General features: G+C 37.1%; 1 protein-coding gene across 3 annotated transcripts in view; it reads left to right on the top strand.

Moving 5' to 3' along the window:
- Positions 1–22,001, top strand: part of PTPRG (protein tyrosine phosphatase receptor type G) — a 486,380-nt gene that overhangs the window by 445,141 nt on the left and 19,238 nt on the right. For all 3 annotated transcript variants that reach the window (XM_063426859.1, XM_063426861.1, XM_063426860.1), the window contains 9 exons: positions 7,568–7,664; positions 9,157–9,239; positions 9,450–9,584; positions 10,764–10,898; positions 12,589–12,761; positions 13,544–13,679; positions 16,035–16,181; positions 16,959–17,052; positions 18,929–19,005. In XM_063426859.1, the coding sequence (XP_063282929.1) occupies positions 7,568–7,664; positions 9,157–9,239; positions 9,450–9,584; positions 10,764–10,898; positions 12,589–12,761; positions 13,544–13,679; positions 16,035–16,181; positions 16,959–17,052; positions 18,929–19,005 (1,077 nt within the window). The remainder of the gene's footprint in view (positions 1–7,567; positions 7,665–9,156; positions 9,240–9,449; positions 9,585–10,763; positions 10,899–12,588; positions 12,762–13,543; positions 13,680–16,034; positions 16,182–16,958; positions 17,053–18,928; positions 19,006–22,001) is intronic.

Here is a 22,001-nt window from a genome sequence, read left to right as displayed (position 1 = left end):
TTGCCCCATGTTAAAGACGGCCATGTATGTAAAGAACGGAGGAACCACCAGTGGAATGTGCCTGCTAGTTAGTAACTGCCCCACTTCAAGTATTTTAGAACTCTTACAGAATTAACTCTTACTATCAGGAACATAATTTGATGATAAATCTCTCTCGTTGTGTATCTGGATAACCTTAACACAGCCCTGGTATTCTACAGTTCCTTTACTATGCCAGCATTTACCACTACAACTGAAAGGATATTCCAGAATTTTAAATCAATTTCAATAACTCAACATTTCCTGACATTACACAGTCTCCATGACAGGATCTTGACCTTGCATTTTAGTAAATTAAGTCACTACCGTGAGAAATAGAAAGATTTGCTTATTAAATTGGGACTGATCAAAAATTTACCAGGAATTCACCTTCTCAAGTATAAACTCCTGTTAACCTTATTGGAACATAGACTGCAGACCATTGCGAGTGGAGAGACGTAAAGTTCCCTCGAGGCCACACAGAAACTTTTTGCTTCGCTGTAGTCTTAATGGAATGCAATTCTGATATACAGTGACCTTGCTATATTGTTCTAGCAATAAAGAAGTACACATACATAATATGAATAGCTAACAAGCAAGTATAAAAAGGCTTTAATATAAAACTAAATAAGAATAAAAAGTAAAATGAAGAAGAGGACATGAATACCGAACTGCAGAAGACTCAAGTTAAGCCAAGAAAGACATGGCCATCAATTTAACATTGTTTTTTTTTAAAAAAAACACTATTTTTCTCTATTATTGAAATCCTGAGAGCACTTATAAGTAACATGCTCTTACTATCAAAGACCTTGGATATATAAAACTAAGTGCGTTTCAAAACAGAGGAAACAAAATGACCATGTTTTTTACAGCCTTGAACAAACCTAGTCCATATGCATGTTCTTTTTACTTATGTTAATAAAAACAAAGAACAAGGAGAAACAAAGTTCAAAGAGTTCGACAAGCATCTGAAGAAAACCACCCGAAGGACAAAAAGAGAAGACTTTCAGTAGTTGGAAAATAATTGCTTTTGAACATGTACATTTTCAAATACTAAAAAAAGTGACAGCCGTAAAGTAGACCCCCAGTTTTTGCCAGAACTACTCCCATGACGCTTGAGACAGAAAATATTAAAGGAATAACCTGGAACTTGTCTATCTGCACATGTATAGCTTCTTGTTTATTCCTCATATTCCATAAAAAAATTTATGGGAGAACTTAAAGAGCAGGTGATTATGGAGCAATGTACAGTTGTATGTTACTTCCCTTTTAGATGTCTCACTACATCTTCTTAGAAGGAGATGGCCACACGTGGTTGGTACTAGTGATTTGAAAAAACATATCTGACATCATGTTGAAAGATCAGTGTGATGCATGATGATCAGAAACATCATTGTCCCGTAGACTGCTTATTGTTTGTGTCTTTTTCTATATTTTGTTTTGTAAGAGTAGGTCTTACTGGGTCTTACTTAGAGAATCTTAAAATGAAAGAGACACCTTAGGGGCTATAACCATTTGATTGAATTGGTTATAGTGTTTTGAGTCCTCTGGTGCTGTCTCTCTTGACATTGTGAACCATCTTTAAAGGGACACTATAGTCACCTAAACAACTTCAGCTTAATGAGGTTGTTCAGGTGAGAACTATAGCTCCCTGCAGCCTTTCTCATGTAAACACTGTATTTTCTAGAAAATACAGTGTTTACATTGAAAGCTAGGAACACCTCCAGTTGCAGTCACTCAGAGTGAACCAGAGGGACTTCGGAGTTGATGGAGGAATAATATGCCACCATCCTCTCAGATCTGCTGTCAGCAAAGCACAGGGCAGCACTGTGCACAGCATCCTGTGATTCAGTATCTCCGCCCTCTGCATGCAGACACTGAACTTTCCTCATAGAGATTCATTGATTCAATTCATCTATATGAGGAGATGAGATTGGCCAGGGCTGTGTTTGAATCATGCTGGCTCTGCCCCTGATCTGCCTATTTGTCAGTCTCAGCCAATCCTATGGGGAAGCACTGTGATTGGATCAGGCAACCACATGTCAGCATACTGCTTGTTTTTCTGAATCTAACAGCATGCAGATTTACAGCTTCAGGCTTGAATACAGTAAGATTTTTACTATATTTATGGAGGCATGAGGGGCCCAGGGGGGTTAAATGGTGGTTTTAACACTATAGGGTCAGGAATACATGTTTGTGTTCCTGACCCTATAGTGATCCTTTAAGAAGTGTATAACACTAAACAAGGGTCACTGCCACCCACAGCCAGGCCTCCACCAATGGTATGACTAAGTCAGAGATTACTCTATTCCTTGTAGTCATACTGATTTATACTAGTAATAAGCACTGAGATAAGCTGAAAGCGGTCAGCGAACACTCGGACAAGCTTAGCCGCCTATTGTTGCTCACGCTAATTGCTTCCTCATTAGTCCAAGCAGAATAGAGGGAATATGCGGGAAAAAAAATCTCCATTATTGGGTTATAGGAATAAAAAAATTAGATCTTGAAATTGGGTAAATATATGGAGGCAATGTAAAATCCTCTCTGATGACCTATCCATTGACAGATGGTTTAATATTCTATGTGGACAGTTAGATTTGTGAGAACGATAGTTCTAACAATTTGGAACAGAAAAGAAAGTCCCTTGAGGATGCAAAGGGAACAGTTTTGCAGTGCACACACTGCTGTGGACATTATTTTTCTGTGCAACCATGTCTTACTCTAGATTTTCCTGCTGCTTTATGGCTGCCCTGCTTAAATCTAAATTATCTAAAATACCTTTCTTGTAGAGGGGGAAAAAACATTTTCATAACCCACCCTCCTATATCATCTGCAGTCAGATATTTATATGTAGTAACTGGGAATTACCATGGTTAAGTTATTGTAATTGTGGCTGAAACTCTGATCAATTTACATCCAGCATACCTGTCAGTTGTGGTTTTCTGTCTGTCCATCATGCATTAAATGATTAGGCTTTCAGACCCGATCTGCTGTTTGCCTGTTCATGGTGTTGTGTGATACTCTAGAAAGCAAGCTTGGTATTCGGGAAATTAGCCATCCTTGCCCTAGAAAAAATATTTTTTTTGTTATAAAATGGCTGTTTCTAAGTTGTTGGTTTTTTGTTTTGTTTTCTTCACAAAAAAAATAAAAAAATCTATTATATTGTTTTTACATTTGTGCATGCGGCGTACTGTGTGTTTTTGCTAATGGAGTCCTGACTCTGTAGGTGACTCTGTTGGTATGGATGGCTGAGCAGACATATTGAGCATTCTAACAATGTTGATGGTATTCAGGGCAAATGCCTATTCTCCAGGGAGATGGGCTGTGATCAGGAAGATCACATGTGTCGTCTTCTCGTCAATTATTTATGAATTGAAATCCCTGGTGCTGTATATCACAGCTGGTTTTGACACCATTTAATTATTCAGAATAATCAGCTGCACGACTATAAACTTAATCTGACTGTAATTAGGCTCTGCTTTGTACAGTGTCAGATCACTGGTATAAATCAATTGTGTGTTACTTAAAGCATTATAGTTTTATGTCTAAAATTAACTATTCTCTATTTTTAATGTATGCAAAGTGTTTAAATTACTGCGAAGAACATAAAATAGTGTGGTTTATTAAGATACAAAAAAATAAAACACACGCGCACACACACAATACACTTATTTCTTGAAGTAGAACGTATTTTGAATATATTTTCGTTTGGTATAGTTTACAAAAACATCTCTCACACAACACTCTCACAACTTGTTTTCTCTTCTGCTATTAAGTTGTTTGTGCTTAAATGTGTTTTAATTGTTCTTTGATAGGACTTACTGGGTATATTTTAATTACACATATGCTGCCAGGAATGCTATGGTGATCTTATAGAAGGTCAGAGAATATGAATCAGTATTTTAGAATATACCTTAGTGTTTGTATACTTTTCTTACTAAATCTGTTAAATCAATCGCTTTAGTTTTCTGTTCTGCTGTATATGAAACTGTTATTATTACAAATGTAAATAGATTTAGCAGCACTCAGTTGTATATTTATACAGCTGTCTTTTCACTTGTTTGTCTGTCCATCTATTTTTATTTCCCTCTCTGCCTGTCCTCTGTATCCACTGATCTTTCACTCTATCCAATTTTTGGACAATATGTTTGTTCACTTTTTCTGTTCCTGTTTTCACTTTTCTGTCTCTTCACGTGTCTCTCTGTTTGCATGTCTTAAAGCGATTCTATAGTGTAAGGAATACATCCAGCATCGAAAATGTTAAAACACCCTTTCTGTACACGCCCTATTTCGGCTCCAATCTGCCTCCTCCGAGGCCCTCTGCGAGAAGAGGGGCTAATGTGCATGCGTGGCGAGTGCATTAGGCCCTACCCATAGAAAAGCATTGCTTAAATGGTTTCCTCAGGGGATTTAACAGACGCAGCATGTACTCCTGCAAAAGTCGCCCAGCAAGCAGGAAGTGCATCTAGTGGCTGTCTGACCGTTACTAGAGACCGTCTTAGTCCTGCAATGTAATCATTGCAGTTTCTCAAAAACTGCATTGATTTACAGTGCATGACTAAGAAGGACAGGGACACTGCACCAATACCTCTTCAATGAGCTGAAGTGGTCTGGGTGCCTATACAGTCCCTTTAACCTGTTTTTACCATTGTTTTTGTCTCTATTTCAGATTTCAGGATCCTGTCCCTTCACCATGATTTAGTTCCTTGGCATCCCAAGGCAGCACAGCATGAGTGTATCATGAGACTCGCTCATGCTCTGCAACTGGTACGAAAACCATGCAGAGAGCACTTCATCCGTACTCTTTACATGGGCCTGGATCTTGGGGCTGGCTGGGAAGGCTGCTTGATGCCAGGCTGACATGTGACATCAGTTGGCGGGCACGCCAACATTCAAGGTTGGCTTGTTCATTATGGGTGTCTCCAGTGATGCAAGTTGTGCCACGGGTGGTGCCTCCTTGAAGACATGTCCACCTGCCCGGATTTCATACCTCCCAATGTTGGGAGGTATGATTTCTCTCCCTGACTTCAGTTTTCGGTCTTCACTTTTCTTTCTGTCTCTAATGTTCTTCACTTTTCTGTCTTCCGGTCTTTGCTCTCTTTTTGCCTGTCTTCCTTTTTCTTTTAATCAGGTCTAATGGTGTCAAGATATTGAATGTCATTGCCTGGCAGGGAACATTTTAACCCCAGGAGATGAGTAGAGTGCTTACGTGTCCTGGTTTGACTACTGTTTTGTTGAAACAGGTGCGCATGCATGGTGGGTCAGCATGCCCCCTGTAGCGCCAACACGGTTTGCGCCATACTTTCAAGCATACAGATTTCGGGAGGTGCACTATATATGCAACTAAAAATTACAAGTATTTTTATTCTGTTACGTTTTTATATAAAAATGTGCTATGGATATTTGATTGCAAACAGATGTGTTTGTGTTTTCATTTTTGTATTCTGTGGATTACATACAAGAGTTTTTTTCCCCCTTTCTTTTATTTTGTTGAGAAATAGCCACATCTGCTGTTTGCATAATATATCTGACACACTACCCCTGGCTCTTCTAACAGCTGTTTGGTGATAATTATTTTCTTTATTAGTCAGATCCCATTTTTCAGTTTGGAAGTTGAAAGTATTAATTTGGATCTCAATAACCTCAAGATTTGGTCTTCTACAGAAAGGCCACACAAAATTATAATTAAACTATCCTCTCAAGACTTTCGCCTGATTTCACTGTGCATTGAGGACCTAGTCTTTAAATCATTCTTATTATAGGGTACTTGAAAACCCAAAGTTAAGTTGGTTAACTCTGTGAGAGACAAAATGATGTGTGCGAAATATGTTTTCCGACTCAATACCTATAGTACTGTAAAGTTTGTTAATGCAGCTGTATTCAATAGTTAAAGGCACAGCAATACAATTTGCACCAAAGTGAATAAAATTTAGAAATGCAAATGAAAATATTGAATTTTAATAGGTTTAGGTAAATGAATTACTGAACACTTTATATAATTTTGAATGGGGGAGCTGTTAGTTCTTGGGATTTTTAATATTATGTTTACCTACCTTTTTTTTTTTTTTTAAATTAAAGATATTAGGTTGTGAGGTGTAAAGAATAAAATGATACTTCTTCATCTTGCAACTGGGTGCTTCCATCTTGGCTCCCTGTCAGTCATTGTTAAAGGGAGACATTAAATAATGTTTGTATTTCCGCTTTTCATTTGCAATGTTTGGCCTGGGTTTGCCTTGTCTGAACAGGATTATAATGGAATTTGCTAAATATTTAACATCAATTAAAAGGAAGAAAAAACAGTGAATTTCATGAAAAGGTTAACGCAACTTTTCGGTGTTGTATTCAATGGTGTAAATTCCAGATAAGTGACATTTCTTTTTAATAAACTTGGTAAGATTTACAAATTAACATGCGCTCTTTACATATACACAAGAACACAATTCAGAGCATCATGCAAAAACCTTACATACAATCTGCTTTGTGCAAATAGAACTCTCAAAATCACTTGATATAGTAGCAAGTGCTCATGCCTTCAGATTATTTGGGTAATAAATGAATAAATCTCACTGTGGAAGATAAAAGATTGTATGGTACGAAAAAAAAAACAATTACACGCTGATATTAGGAACAGATCGGCATACACCACCCCTTAATAATGCATTTCAAAAGGAAGGATAGTAACTGGAAAATTGCCAGGAGTAACTGCATTCTTCTGCATGGCTTTCTCTTCCCACCGAACATGGCAACATCAAAACATGTCTCACTAATACAGGTCTTTAAGCTTCTATATGGTGTATGGAACGCAAACATCAATTCAGCGTGTTCTACTACCGAGATTAAAGAAGCTGATCAAAGTACAACTTAATCTTACTACCCTCATGCACGGATATGTTTGATTGGATTTCTTTATCGTAAAATAGATTAACACAAATGGTGGATTTAATGGGAAATTACACTAAGAAGAAGCCAGGCATGCATTTATGTCTTTACTGGCTTTTATTTGACTCCACCGCCAGACCTTTTAATAAATGGACAGTTGCTGTTGAACTAATTAATTACAGTACTATCTGCAAATTAATAGTAGATTGGGATATCCATCTTTCTTTTCAAAGATATAGCTCACAAAATAATAAGAATGCAGTGATTCATAACTCTGATTGTATGGTAGGTTTCAAAAAGGGTACCAATGACTTATGGAGATAGACCGCACCCCACAAGAAAGGATAACCTCTCTCAACTCTATTACAGATTACTTTATTTTGCTGAACTTAGATTCTTGGAGCTGAATTCATCATTAATAAATGTGACTTAACATACAGCACACTTTGATACTTTTTGCACAGGAGAATGTGGAAGGCAAAATGTGAATGGTCTTTAAAAAAAAAAAAGCAAAAACATTGCTCGATCAAGTGCTATTGTAATTTGAATGTGTATAGAACTAATATCTATTCATTTGAAAGATTCATCTTTTACAGCCATTGCTTTAGAATGTCATTTCATAATATATATATTGCTATAAACACGTCTCTTCTATTTGTAACCACTTTAGGAAATTCAGAGATGCACAGTTGACATGAACATCACGGCGGAACATTCCAATCACCCAGATAACAAGCATAAAAACCGCTACATCAACATTGTGGCATGTAAGTAACTGATTTTGTCACAAAATGTTACAGTAAGCAGGGACCGAAAGAATAGATCTGTTATATTTCAGTGATGGAAACCAGTAAAAATTGCAAACCACACGGTTCATTCCTTTATTTGCTAATGAAAGGCCCATCCATAGAGCAGTTATCTGCAGCAAACAGTGATTAGATGACCCGTTCCAAATACTCAAGACCATTATTACCCTTTTACTGTCTCATATTAAATAAGCAGACATGCCCCGTAAAGACTACAGATTATTGTGATGGTTAGATGGACATTCTAAGCACCAACATCGACATCTTACCCACTAAATCTTAATGGATTGGTTATGGTTCATGAATGATGTCCTTTTCTCTCACAAATGTAAACCATACTATTTCAGAAAACAATTGAGGTTCTTTATATCTTGCATGATTATGCTGAATGTTGTTAATGCTTCTCATAGAGAAACATTGGATTCCGTGCTTCTCTGTAAGAAGCATCTGATTAGTAGAGCCATGGTCTGCCAGCCCCTTTATCATAAGTCCTTTCATGTGTATTTATTTATATAGACATGTTTTAATGATTTATTTAATATATTTTTAAAAAATCTCCAAATATTTGAAATGGCTGATGAGTGACACTTGTGTCTAAGGGCTGTATTTTTGGCCACAGAGTAATATAGAATTTCAGATGACTTCATGGTTAAACATGTCATTTATTTCCACTATTTTATATTACAAAGTTGAAGTCAACATGTGAGGAAAATATTTATGCATGGATTGCGTGGTCATATGTGCAATTATTTCCACTATTGTATGGGTGAAAATGCATGGAGAACCACCTAAGGGGAGCCTGGGGTTTCTTCCAATAATAGGAGTTACACCACTTCCGGAGAGCATGGGGTTCACAAGATTAGTAGGAGTTACACCACCTCTGGGGAGCATGGGGTTCCTAAGCTAGTAGGAGTTACACTACATAGTTTAATAATAGCAGTTGAAATGGCTCTCATCCAAGACTCATACTAATCTTGGGCAGCGCTTGGACTTGTAAGTCCCAATGATGCTCTTATAAGTCCCCCTCTTTACCATCCTAACAACCACCATCAGCCTCTACACTAACATTAATCAGTTTCCCCTAGACTAATTTAATACTTACATTACAATTGACGCTTACCTAAAAATATGATAGTAATATATATATATATATATTTTTGTTCTGCAAACAAAATGTATTAGAAAACTGAAGAACATAGAAATATAAACAAAAAGAGAATTGCAAATTCCAGGCCTAAATGTTTAAATTCCCTTGCCAGCAGTTGACAATTCCTTGTTTGGTGCATACTTTTAATAATTTTTGCATTTTATATAAAAATTGACTTTAAAGTAATTTTGTATTTAATGTGTACACTATGTATCAGCCTTATCAGAATGAAACTGTAAATATTAATGAGCCCTACATTTTCTTTAAGTTTCTGTTAATTTTCGTGTTTTGTGATCTTTCTTGTAGATGACCATAGTAGGGTGAAATTGAGGGCTTTGCCAGGCAAAGATTCAAAGCACAGTGACTACATTAATGCCAATTATGTTGACGTAAGTTGTCTTAATCAAATTAAATCTATTGTACATGATTATTAAATGTCCTTTTTTGGAATCTGTTTCCTGTATTTTAAGTTTATATCAAAGGAGATCAAACATCATGTATTCAGTCCATAAATGATATTCCCTTTTCTCTTATCGTTAAATAATTAATTTGTTTGCCACTAGTCTGCTTTAATCTTATGTTTGGCTGTCTTTTTGAAGGGTTACAACAAAGCAAAAGCTTATATTGCTACCCAGGGACCTCTCAAGTCAACTTTTGAAGACTTCTGGAGGATGGTTTGGGAACAAAACACTGGGATTATTGTTATGATAACCAACCTTGTGGAAAAGGGAAGGGTAAGTAACAAATGGCCCAGATGTCTATCAAGTGCTTTCTTGGCTTCAGATGACAGACGAGTTCCACCCTATTGTTAGTGATGTTAATTTGAGAAAAAGTTTAAAGGGACACTATAGTCACCTGAACAACTTTAGCTTAATGAAGCAGTGTTGGTGTATAGAACATGCCCCTGCAGCCTCACTGCTCAATCCTCTGCCATTTAGGAGTTAAATCCATTTGCTTATGAACCCTAGTCACACCTCCCTGCATGTGACATGCACAGCCTTCCATAAACACTTCCTGTAAAGAGAGCCCTATTTAGGCTTTCTTTATTGCAAGTTCTGTTTAATTAAGATTTTCTTATCCCCTGCATTGTTAATAGCTTGCTAGACCCTGCAAGAGCCTCCTGTATGTAATTAAAGTTCAATTTAGAGATTGAGATACAATTATTTAAGGTGAATTACATCTGTTTAAACGTGAAACCAGTTTTTTTTTCATGCAGGCTCTGTCAATCATAGCCAGGGGAGGCGTGGCTAGGGCTGCATAAACAGAAACAAAGTGATTTAACTCCTAAACTACAGTGAATTGAGAAATGAAATTGCAGGGGAATGATCTATACACTAAAACTGCTTTATTTAGCTAAAGTAATTTAGGTGACTATAGTGTTCCTTTAAGGTTTCCTTTTTCTACATAATCATTACAAACTTGACTACAGACTTTTCATACATTACTTTAACAAGTTACACATAATAAATGTGTACACCTTACCGTTTGTTGCAAAGAGTTTGTAATGTGTTCTATACTTTTCAATTGTCTCTAGAGACCTTGCAATCTATTCTAGATCTCTGTTCCCTATAAAGGGCACTTAATCTGTTTTAGACTTTATAAACATATTGAAGAAGACCCAACGTGTGGTAGTAAAGGTTCAGAACCCACACTTGGAATGCTTGCATTCTGTTCCTGATACATGTCTGAGATTGTTGGGTCTGTAGCATTTGATGTGTGGTAGGAGCTAGATTACATGACTGTCAATGCAGCAAGCTCTATTGGGTAATCTTCTCTAGAAGTCACAGTAGTCCCTACAGAACCTGTAATGTGTTCTAGACTGAAGAGCTTGTGATCTGCTGTAATCCTGTCTGATCTGCAGAGCGTCAAATCATTATACACGGAAAGTTTACATTTCTCTTTTGGATTTGCAGAGAAAATGTGATCAGTACTGGCCGACGGAGAATACTGAAGAATATGGAAATATTATCGTCACTTTAAAAAGCACAAGGGTTTATGCCTGTTATACTGTACGGAGATTCACCATTAGGAATGTAAAAATGAAGAAGGTAAAATTGCTAGCATGTTTGGTTCCTCACACATGTATACTACTGCTGATAGTGACTGCAAAAATGTCTGTAACATGGCACCAGCTGACCCCAAAAGCCTAAGGCTGTTCTCTTTTTGTTTGCATCCTTGCACATTATACTCATTTAGACTTATTCTTACTCTTGGGGATGATGCTAGGTTAATGTGGAGAATTCTCCCCATATGGTAAACCTTTCAGGGAATAAATATTTGCAGAATCAATCATTGCTACTAAACATCAATCTGGACTAGTAACTAATTGAATCCAAATTAATTCTGTTCATTGTGCAGAGCAGAACATAGTCTGTACTATTACTTGCATTTAACATATTACAGATTCCCCATATTGAGAGCATAGACAGTTGGTGACCTACCTATTACATCTTATCGATTTTAATTACTCCTAGGCGCCTTTAGTCCCACTACCCATTATATTAGATTGTAAGATCACAGGCCATTTTTCTCTGCAACTTTGCAATACAAATCTTACTCTTACTGAAAATCCAAACATTGTACCTTTTTTTTTTCTTTACAGTACTGTAGAGAATGTTGGCACTTTATAAATAAAAATTAATAATAATACTAATATCTCTCTAAAGCTATTCTCTGCCTAGATAGTTTAAGCTATACAATTCAACAAAAAAAAACAAAATCTGGTGGATGCTTGACATTTCAATTAACCATATTTCTAAATGCTTTTATATATAATATATATTCTTTCTGTTGGATTCTGTTGAATTCCGTTTATGGCATGTATAATACACATAAATAGATATAAAATAATATAAATATAAATATAAATATATATATATATATATATATATATATATATATATATATATATATATATATATATATATATATATATATATATATATACATACCAAAAGCGTTGTGGTGGGGAAAAAAGTGTAGATGAAACCCCTTCCACCTGAAGTAAGTATATAGTTAAAACATTGCTAAACACATATGCATGAGGTTGGTTACTGGCTTGGCATTATTTGTGAAGTACATACCAAAAGAGTTTTGTTGGGAAAAAAAAGTGTTGATGAAAACCTTTTCACCCGAAGTGGATAGTTAATATATTACTAAACGCAAATACACACACCAGTCAAGCCATAAGACTTGCTTTTCCCACAGAAATCTCACTTTAACAGTGCTCTCACTAGGGATTCTGGGTAGGCATATGCAAATGAGCTCATCAAGGAACCACATTTGCAGTGGTGAGAGCACTGTTAAAGTGAAATTTCTGTGGGAAAAGCAAGTCTTATGGCTTGACTGGTGTGTGTATTTGCGTTTAGTAATATATTAACTATCCACTTCGGGTGAAAAGGTTTTCATCAACACTTTTTTTTCCCACCAAAACTCTTTTGGTATGTACTTCACAAATAATGCCAAGCCAGTAACCAACCTCATGCATATGTGTTGCATTAACAACAAAACAGCTGTCCATGAGTGGTTCACTGGCTTTGCTCCTCTTCCGGAGTTGTGTTTCAAAGCTGTTGTATACAGCAGACACATACTCCAAGAAATCCATGTATTAATTGGAATTATGGGGCAAAAATGTGGTTCTTTGTTGAGCTCATTTGCATATGCTTACCCAGAAACCTGATGAAATAGAGTGAAACGTTGATTGTATTGAGCTAAAGATGCAGTGTATTCTCTTCCCAGGGCCAGAAGGGAAATATGAAAGGTCGTCACAATGAGAGAACGGTTATGCAGTATCATTATACACAATGGCCTGATATGGGTGTGCCAGAATATGCCTTACCAGTGCTGACATTTGTACGGAGATCCTCTGCCGCCCAACTTTCTGATATGGGTCCTGTCTTGGTCCACTGCAGGTATATATGTATGAATTGTAATCAAGTAAATATATGGGGTAGGGCCTCGGAATATGACGGCGCTGAGTTATTATGTAACCTAGGCTGTGATTGCACAAAGCTGGAAATGATAAAAAATAAGGGAGGGGCAAAGTACCAATTCTCCAGGTTTTAGAGCACAATGCTGAGATAAAAAAAAGTAAACTAGCCTCTGTAATTGTTTTCATGTATGTGCCCTTTTAATATATAAAGTCATAATTTAGAGGTTTTATCTCTAGATTAAAAAAAGAAATATAAATAAATATGTATGTGTGTAAAATGATTACACATTCAAAATGAAGATGTATAATAGCATAACTGGAAAAATTACCAAATACTACTCGTTTTCCTATATTGGCAATCTAAGCCTAAAATTAGCAAAATCCGCTATCTGTTAATGTTCATGAACACTTTGCATGAGGACGTTCGGCATCTTCTAAATACCCATAGGAAAGCAATGATTTAATGCTTTCCTATGTGGTATGCCTAAAGCATGCACGGCCTTGCATGCACATTAGGTTCTCTTTGTGATGATGTGGGAGGAGGCGGAGAAAGAGCTAACGCAGAGGGACCTCAGCTCAGGAATAAGGTAAGTGAAAAAACTGTGGGGAGTGCAGAGGGACTCTATAGTGTTCCTTTAAAGTTTACCTTGCATTATCTTGAAGCTGAAAGCAAGAAAGGTATTTTATTCTTCAATACAATTTTATACAGTGCTGATTCGTATGTTTAATTTTAAATGTTTTTTTGTTGCTTTGTCACCATAGTGCTGGAGTTGGCAGGACTGGCACATACATTGTGATAGACAGCATGTTGCAGCAGATAAAAGACAAAAACACAGTCAACGTTCTTGGTTTTCTAAAACACATCCGAACACAGCGTAACTACCTCGTCCAGACAGAGGTAAGTTGTTTTTTTTGTCTTTTTTTTGTTGTTTTGCTTTTGTTTGGTTTTAAACTCTAGTGAGAGGCATATTGTCGTGCCAGTAGACTAATCCGTTTTTCTCGAGCAGTGTTTCCTTACATTTTCAGTTATTATGCTCTTTCAATTCCAGCACCCATGTTATTAATGGAACACTACAGGCTAGAATGAATTCCTCTTTATATATGAGGGTTAAAATGCATGTAGATTTCTGTAGAACATTCCGCTAAACACAAATCCTCATTCACATATTGGAAAATAAATTAGAATGGAGAGACAGAAGTGGAAATTCTGTATGCTAGCAGTTTAACCACGACAATATATATTTGAAAAATTGCATTAGCTGTAAAGTGCCACCGTGCTGTATATGCATAAAAGCTGCACGTTTGCAGACCTTCCTTTAAAAGTTTAATTATTTATTTGTAAAACATTTTGCCAAGAAAGATGATATATTGCGATTTCTTTTGTTTTCAAGTTTAGGTTTCATCTAAAGATGATGCATTTTGTAGACTTCCTGATAGTCCGCAATGCATACTTTTTCTAGTGGTTTTGGACTACAACTCCCATTACGCTCTGCTTGACTATAGCTGTCTGAGACTTGTGGGCAGGGGTATTGCTGGAGGGGAGTTGACAGGGGCTAGAGCTGGCAGTGTGGTTCTGAAAAGCCTCTTGTCTAATTTAGGCCCTATTTCCTTGTAAGCCCCACAAAGCAACAAGTTAATACTGAGCGAGAAATGACACCTCCAATTACATAATGTATAAGAATGCTGCGCGAGTTAATGATACCGTACAGTATTGTATTGCTATTAGTGCAGAGCTAATTAACATAAAATGGCTTAGCGTTAATACAGCAGCAGGTTAGGTTTATAAATAGAGGTTTATATAGTACTATGACATAATGTAAAGATTTAGTGTCACAGGGGAATTCAGCTTCTGTAAAACAGGACTTGCAGCAGTAGGTATGAAATCTAGGGTCATTAATTGATTTTAGAAGCAACCAGGGCCCTGTTTGTATTTTCCTTGAAGCAATCTTCCTGCAGCTGACTTTACAATTCAGGGGTTGAACCATTGCCAAATGGTTTAACCCAGAAATTGGCCACCCTGGCGCACGTTCTCTCTGCTTAGTCTCCACCTCGACCTGATTTATAGAATACATTAGGGTTTAGAGTAATTGATAGAGCTTAACTCAATATATGTACAAAATACAAATTAAGGAAAAAACTTTTTTTTTTTAAATGATGTGTGTGTATATATATATATTGGTCTTTACGGCATCACCACTACTGAGAATTGCATGTTCTGGGGGTGCCCCCAATTCCCTTTTTCAAAGTTAATAAGTCTTTTTTTGTCACCTAGTAACACCCCTGCGTGTGGTAGTTACAGTTCGTAAACTGCTATGGACTTTATTTTAACAGCCCTGGTTCAAAGCAACTGAGAAACGTTTATCTTTACTAAATATCTTTAGGGATAGTCTTGACCACTCTTGCAGATTTTGCCAACTCTCGTTGGCCTTGTCGCATAAAATGAAACCCTGCAAAACACACATTACATTTTCTCAGTGTCAAGGTTCTGTCCATTGATCATTTACAGTAACGGCAGTGCCGTTACTGTAAATGTATTAATGGCAAACATCTGGGGCCTGGTGAATTTGATGCAACATTTCCAACCTCTAGAGACCCAATGAAATACCCAATAGATTCAGAAACACTGGCTTAGGCAACGTTTATAAAAAAAAAATAAAAAATACCCCCAAAATTTGTTATAGTAGTTTTTCATATATCCTGTATAATGCTCACTATATATTTTGAAAGGCAGATTTGCAATGTTCTTTGTAATATTTCCTCAGACTCACTCGCAATGAAGTGTCAGTAGGAGTCTTGCAGTTAATATGAATTTTATGTTTGCAGATTGTGCAGTAAACATGCATTTTCAGCTCGAAGTAGTTATGGATATGTTATACCCTGTCTAACAAGACAGCGGATCACAAGCTTACCAGCAGTGAAATGGTTAATTAAGTACTGTGAGACTGTCTTACTAGCTGGCTGGGAATTTCAGTAATGCATAATTCATGCTGTGGAACACAGATTTTTGAGATGATTGATCTGAATTCCTAGAGCATCCGTGAGGTTTTTTGTTTTTTTTGTTTTGTTAAATTCAAACTACTGGTATCTTATTCAAGGGAATTGTGGTTGCGGTATGCAGCAAATTTATTCAAATAAGTACATACATATGACACTGCTAATTACGCATAACATCTCCTTCCCCGATGGGTTAATGTGTGCTTTATCACTGCTTCTTCGAAAAGAACAATGTCTTTCCTATTCTTTCTCTTCCCAGGAACAGTATATTTTTATTCACGACGCCTTGTTAGAGGCTATCCTTGGGAAAGAGACAGAAGTGTCTACTAACCAGCTACACAGCTATGTGAACTCAATCCTGACACCTACAGCGGGAGGGAAGATAAGGCTTGAGAAGCAGTTCAGAGTATGTATATCACAGAATGGGAAATTACAGAATAGTCTTTCCTTATCACCAGTCACATTGACTTATGTTCCATAACTTAAGAAAATGTTGGTGCGTCCTAGACCAATCACTTCTAGAATTGCCAAAAAGAACCTTTTATAAATGTCAAAAGAACACAGAACGAGGTATTCCGCTAAATATCAAATTGGGCAATCTGATAGGGATTTGTTTTTGTTCATGGGATACGGAACTTTAGGATTTTTTGAAAACTTCTTTACACTGTGTATATGTGTGAATATATATATATATATATATATATATATATATACCGTATATATATATATAACAATTTCATAATTGGGGGTGGGGGGCGGACACTAGTTCAAGCCTAGATGTACAGCCTAGATATACATACATTTATGATCTGCTATTATGTCAACAGGTCATTCTTACTTACTGTAGTGGTTATGGTGCCACAATCCTTCCTTTTTCAAGTAGTCAAAGATCATATATAGGAGAGGAAAAAAGACACTGTCAACATCAGAAAAGCAATATTTCCTCTATAACTTCATTAAACCTGCCAACTGGCTGGTTTAGTTTAATAGACAGCTTGACATAAGTTACTAGATTTTAACGTGAAACAGTTAAAATTTTGGAAAGTTATAAAACAAAAAGAAAACTTTACTTAATTAGTTGTAATGTTTAAAAAAAAAAAAAAAAGTAAGGGCACTAGAATTTATTTTGCGCGTACGCACCCTATTAAGCAACTCATGTTAGACTGTGTTTTATAACCTGCAGTTGGTGACACAGTGTAATGCAAAGTACGTGGAATGCTTCAGTGCCCAGAAAGATTGCAACAAGGAGAAAAACAGGAACTCATCTGTTGTGCCATGTAAGTACAAGTTACAGTGATTATTATATTAAAATTAATATTACCGCTAGAACGTAGATTGTTTGTATTGTCTTTTTCTTTGCACCAATTCATCATTCTGTAGGTTGATACAAGACAATTATGGCAGATCTAGTTTTTGTAGTTAAGGCTGCAACAATAAGTTTGCACTGAATTTCAGGGAATTTGTTTTATTTCTTTTTAAAGGTAGAAAGCTTTGTTTTTAAGTGTTTTCACTTGCAAACTTTGCAGCAGCCTCTGCGGGTGGGGAATTCAGCTCCTGTACCACAGGACTTGTAGCAGTAGATAAGAACTCTAGGGTCATTAAAGGAGCACTATAGGGTCAGAAACACAAACATGTATTCTATGACCCTAGAGTGCTAAAACAAGCATTTAGGTGGCTTGTCCCCCTTAGAAGGGGTTAAAACTCGCCTTATTTAAAGCACCGCATGGGCCGCTGGTCTAGCCCCCAATCCATCTCCTTGGTGACATCATCAGAATTTACGATTTTTAGCCAATCCAATGCTTTCCCTTAGGGAAAGCATTATATTGTCTGAAATCGGCAAGGAGGAGGGATGTGGAGGGGGCCAAACGCACATTTCGCCAATCAACACCTCCTTATAGAGATGCATTGAAGTGCACATCTGAGGACTGGCCAAAAGGAGGAGGTATCCTTAAGAGGCAAAGTAAACATGCGTGAAATGCCTTAAGGTAATGATTATACTCACCAGAACAACTACATTAAGCTGTAGGCCTGGTGTGCTATAGATCATAAATACCATAAATACATTGTTATTAAAGTGTTATGTTGCACTGTACAATGGCTATTTTAATTGGACATTGTAGGCACTATAACCATTTCATGTCATTACATTTGTTATAGTGCCTGGAGTCCCCTGGCACTGTCCCTCGAATCAGTGTTAAAAGATTTTGGAACAGCTTAACACTTAATGAGTTTTCCTGGCGTCCCATTGCCCCACCCCCGCTGGAGGTGTCTCTAGAGCAGAGATTGCACACTTCCTTCTAGCCATACTGATTCATACCTTAATGGGCACTTTGATATCCTGAAAGCGGTCAGCTGACACTCTCAGCCAATCACAGCTACCCATTGCTGCTGAGGCTTAGACTTCCGCAGTGTCAGGATTACTAGTTGATACAGCACGTAGAATTGTGTCCCACAGATGACTAATAGGTAATGTATTACCGTGCCTTAGAATGGCCGGACTTAAGGTACCAAAGAGTAGTCAGGATACTTGCCAAGGTCAGGGGATACAGAAAGAGACACAACAATAAGAGAAAGCCAGAAGTCAGGGATACCAGAATACAGGGAAGTCAAAAAACAGAACAAACTTTAATCAGGAACGTGCTCTCGGACAACCACAAGGGAAACCACAACAGGGCACTGAGCAGAATGAGAACTGGGCCTAAATACACCTCTTCTGCATCTGATAGGCTGCAATTGGCCTTTCACCCCAAAGGCAGCTACTAGGTTTCCATTTGCATAATTGCTGCTCAGCACAAACCCTCCTGTGGATTTGATTGCTGCTCGGCACAACTTTTCCTGTCAAAACAGTAAACGTTATTAATCACATTTTTATATGCGGATGAATAAGTGAACCCCCGGTACCCAAGCAGCACAGTTGGACGAGCTGCTGAAGACTCCTATATAGCATTAACACAGTAAAAATGGCTCAACACTGAATAGTAAGATGGCGTTGTGAGACTCTAAAATTATACACAGTTGAATGAGATATAGCTGTTACAGTGCCTACAGTATCCCTTTAAGCACTGAGTTCAAATACAGCTTTTACTGGAATACCAGTTTATTTTGGTGTTTATCAACGGATATTACTCTCATTTCTGTTCTTTTAACCCTTAGCTGAACGTGCAAGAGTTGGTCTTGCCCCATTACCTGGCATGAAAGGAACAGACTACATTAATGCTTCATATATCATGGTAAGGAAATCCAGTGTAAATCCTTCTTTTTTTTTTTTTTTTTTTTTTTTTTTTTTACAAATCTTTGTATGAAATCACAGTTTGATTTTGGGTGGCTAATTACGAATTTATTTTGTTTCTAACGCTAAAACACAAAAATACAAAAAGTATTGTACAGAACAAGCGGTTGTAACGAGTGCAACGGTACACTTAGCTTCAAAGATTCAAAGGAGGTTCAAAAAACGAGTTCCAAAGGAGATCTCATAGGGGTAAACAAATGCCCAGGTGTAAGGTCACATATAGGGCACTCAATTCCTTGTTGTATTAGAATGTTAAAACATATATTGCACTTTCTTATGTTTGGCTCTTATTTATACTATACAAACATGTGGAACAGAGATCTGCCCCGTGGCGCTAAGATTTTTCCATCTGTTCTGTTGTTCGATAGCTCAAAGATAATATTTCACAATTCTCCACTGTTTCTTGAAACTAGAATGATTCAGGGGTAGTTTTTATAGGTTCAGAGTTGTATTCATGCTCTTTTTCATAGAATCTAAGTTGTTATCATAGAATATCATAAAAACACTGCTTTGCAGAAGACGTTCTCATAGAAATGAAGTAGTCTCTCGAGACACATTGAGAAAAATCTAACCACAATACTGTTTGTGTTGATTTTTACATTGGAAACGGTTTTCTTTCTCAAGAAAAGTCGAAAATATTTTTTTCTATATAACTGTATATTTCATGTTAAGATATAAAATTGTATTTTATTATTAATATTAAACACATATTCCACTGTAATTAATACCATCAGACCATTTAATACATATCTCACAGCTTTACTGAACACCAAAGTACATTAAAGGACCACTATAGTGCCAGGAAAACAAACTTGTTTTCCTGGCACTATATAGTCCTTAGGTCCCCTACCCTCAGGTCCCCCCTCCTGCTGGGCTGAAGGGGAAACCCCTTCAGCCACTTACCTTAATCCAGTGCCGGGCTACCTCGGCGCTGGTGACCTCTCCGACCCCTCCGACGTCAGCTCCCGAGTAGAGCCGAATGTTCATTCGCGCGCACATTCAAACCGCCCATAGGAAAGCATTACTCAATGCTTTCCTATGGACATTCTGCGTGCTCAATGTGATTTTCACATTGAGCGTTGTGGAAGCGCCTCTAGCGGCTGTCAAGAAGACAGCCAATAGAGGCTGGATTAACCCTGCAATGTAAACATAGCAGTTTCTCTGAAACTGCTATGTTTACAGCTGCAGGGTTAAAACCTGGGGTACCTGGCACCCAGACCACTTCATTGGGTGACTATAGTGGTTCTTTAATGTTTAGAAAACTACTTCTGTTGGTTATGATCTTAAATTACATTAATTAAAATAATTTAGCTATAGCCTTGTCCTAAAGAGTTTTCTATTAGCAGGATGCTTACGATATTGCAGTAAACTTAAAGGGTTGTTCGAAACACCACTAATTGTTGGACTTTCTTTTATCTATGACTTATTAAAAGATGAGTTTAACGATTATTGGTGATTTCACCATAGGAATATTCCAATATTCCCATATGTTATGTGACTCCAACTCTTTCTCCTCTTTTTTTGTATGTTCTCGGTCAATAAGCTCAGCCAGTTAAAAAGTCAAACCATTCTATAACCGTATGACTCTTTACACTGTAGTAGTTATGGTGTCTGGAGTGTTCCTTTAAGTTTATATTCAGAAACTGTGCTTAATTGTGTTACCTCTTGACAGCTTCCAACTGCAATGAGAATATACAATGATCAGCCACATCATTAAAACCACCTTCCTAATATTGTGTGGGTACCCATTTTGCTGCCAAAACAGCTCTAAAATTGATTCATGGACTCCACAAGACCTCTGAACATGTCCTGTGGTATCTGGCACCAAGACATTAGCAGAAGATCCTTTAAGTCCTGCAAGTTGCGAGGTGGCGCCTCAATTGATTGGATTTGTTGAGATTTGAGAAATTTGGAGGCCAAATCAACACTTTGAACTCTTTGTCACGTTCCTCAAAGCATTATCCTGCTGAAAGAGCCCACTGCCATCAGGGTACATCATTGCCATGAAGAGGACTAAAGAAGAGATGCAGTGAGGAGAGGACTTATTGAGGGCTTTGTAAATTAGTGGTGGCAGGTTGAATTGGATCCTGGAGGGTAAAGGAAGCCAATGTAATTATTGGCGAAGTGTGGAAGTAGCGGTCAATCAGTAAGAGGAGACTGGCAGTATTGTAAATATATAGACTAAAGAGGGGAAATGGTAAGGCCAAGACTAGTTAGCCAATTAGTCAATTTGGGGAAATGATGAGGGCACGAACAAGTACCTTGAGTCAGAAAAGGGCAAATGCAAGCAATATTTTTACAGGATTTGGGAACAGACTGAACTGGAGGATAAAACGTATGACCTAGTCAAAAGGCAGCAAGTTTGTATCACATTAATGTGCAGGAGATAGATTGAGGTGGCCTACATGGGGGGAGGGAGAGGGGCATGAAAAGTTCAGTTTTGGAAAGATTAAATAAAAAAATAAAAAAAACATTGGAAAACAATGGAAAACATTCAGTTAGAGGTAGAAGAGAGGCAATTTGTGACATGTTCCAGGAGGGCAGGAGAGAGGGAGAGATAGGAGAATGAACACAGTTATAGTGAAAGATACATTCTGACTAATGTCTTGGTGCTTTATCTAATCAAAATGCAGCTAAATATGAAACTTGGCCAATGACGAGAAAGTGCATGAATAATGAAAAATCTTATTCTATGTCTAATCTGGAATTAAACCTAGTAAAAAGTAAGCAGATTCCATATATAAATAGCTCTTTTATATGTTACATAGTTATATAGAACTAAAAAATAACTGGCTGAAAATGACGAGTCTGTTTATTTTTTTTATTCTTTATTTTTAATGTTCTTTTTTGCAATGTCCCAACAGCAATAGCAAGGAGATTGAAACACAAATCATACAAGTAACAAGGCATTGATAAAACTGCACATTTTTTTTAAGT

The sequence above is a fragment of the Pelobates fuscus genome, chromosome 7 (genome assembly GCF_036172605.1).
Source record: "Pelobates fuscus isolate aPelFus1 chromosome 7, aPelFus1.pri, whole genome shotgun sequence".
NCBI lineage: Eukaryota > Metazoa > Chordata > Amphibia > Anura > Pelobatidae > Pelobates > Pelobates fuscus.
This window is presented reverse-complemented; position numbering and strand designations above follow the sequence as displayed.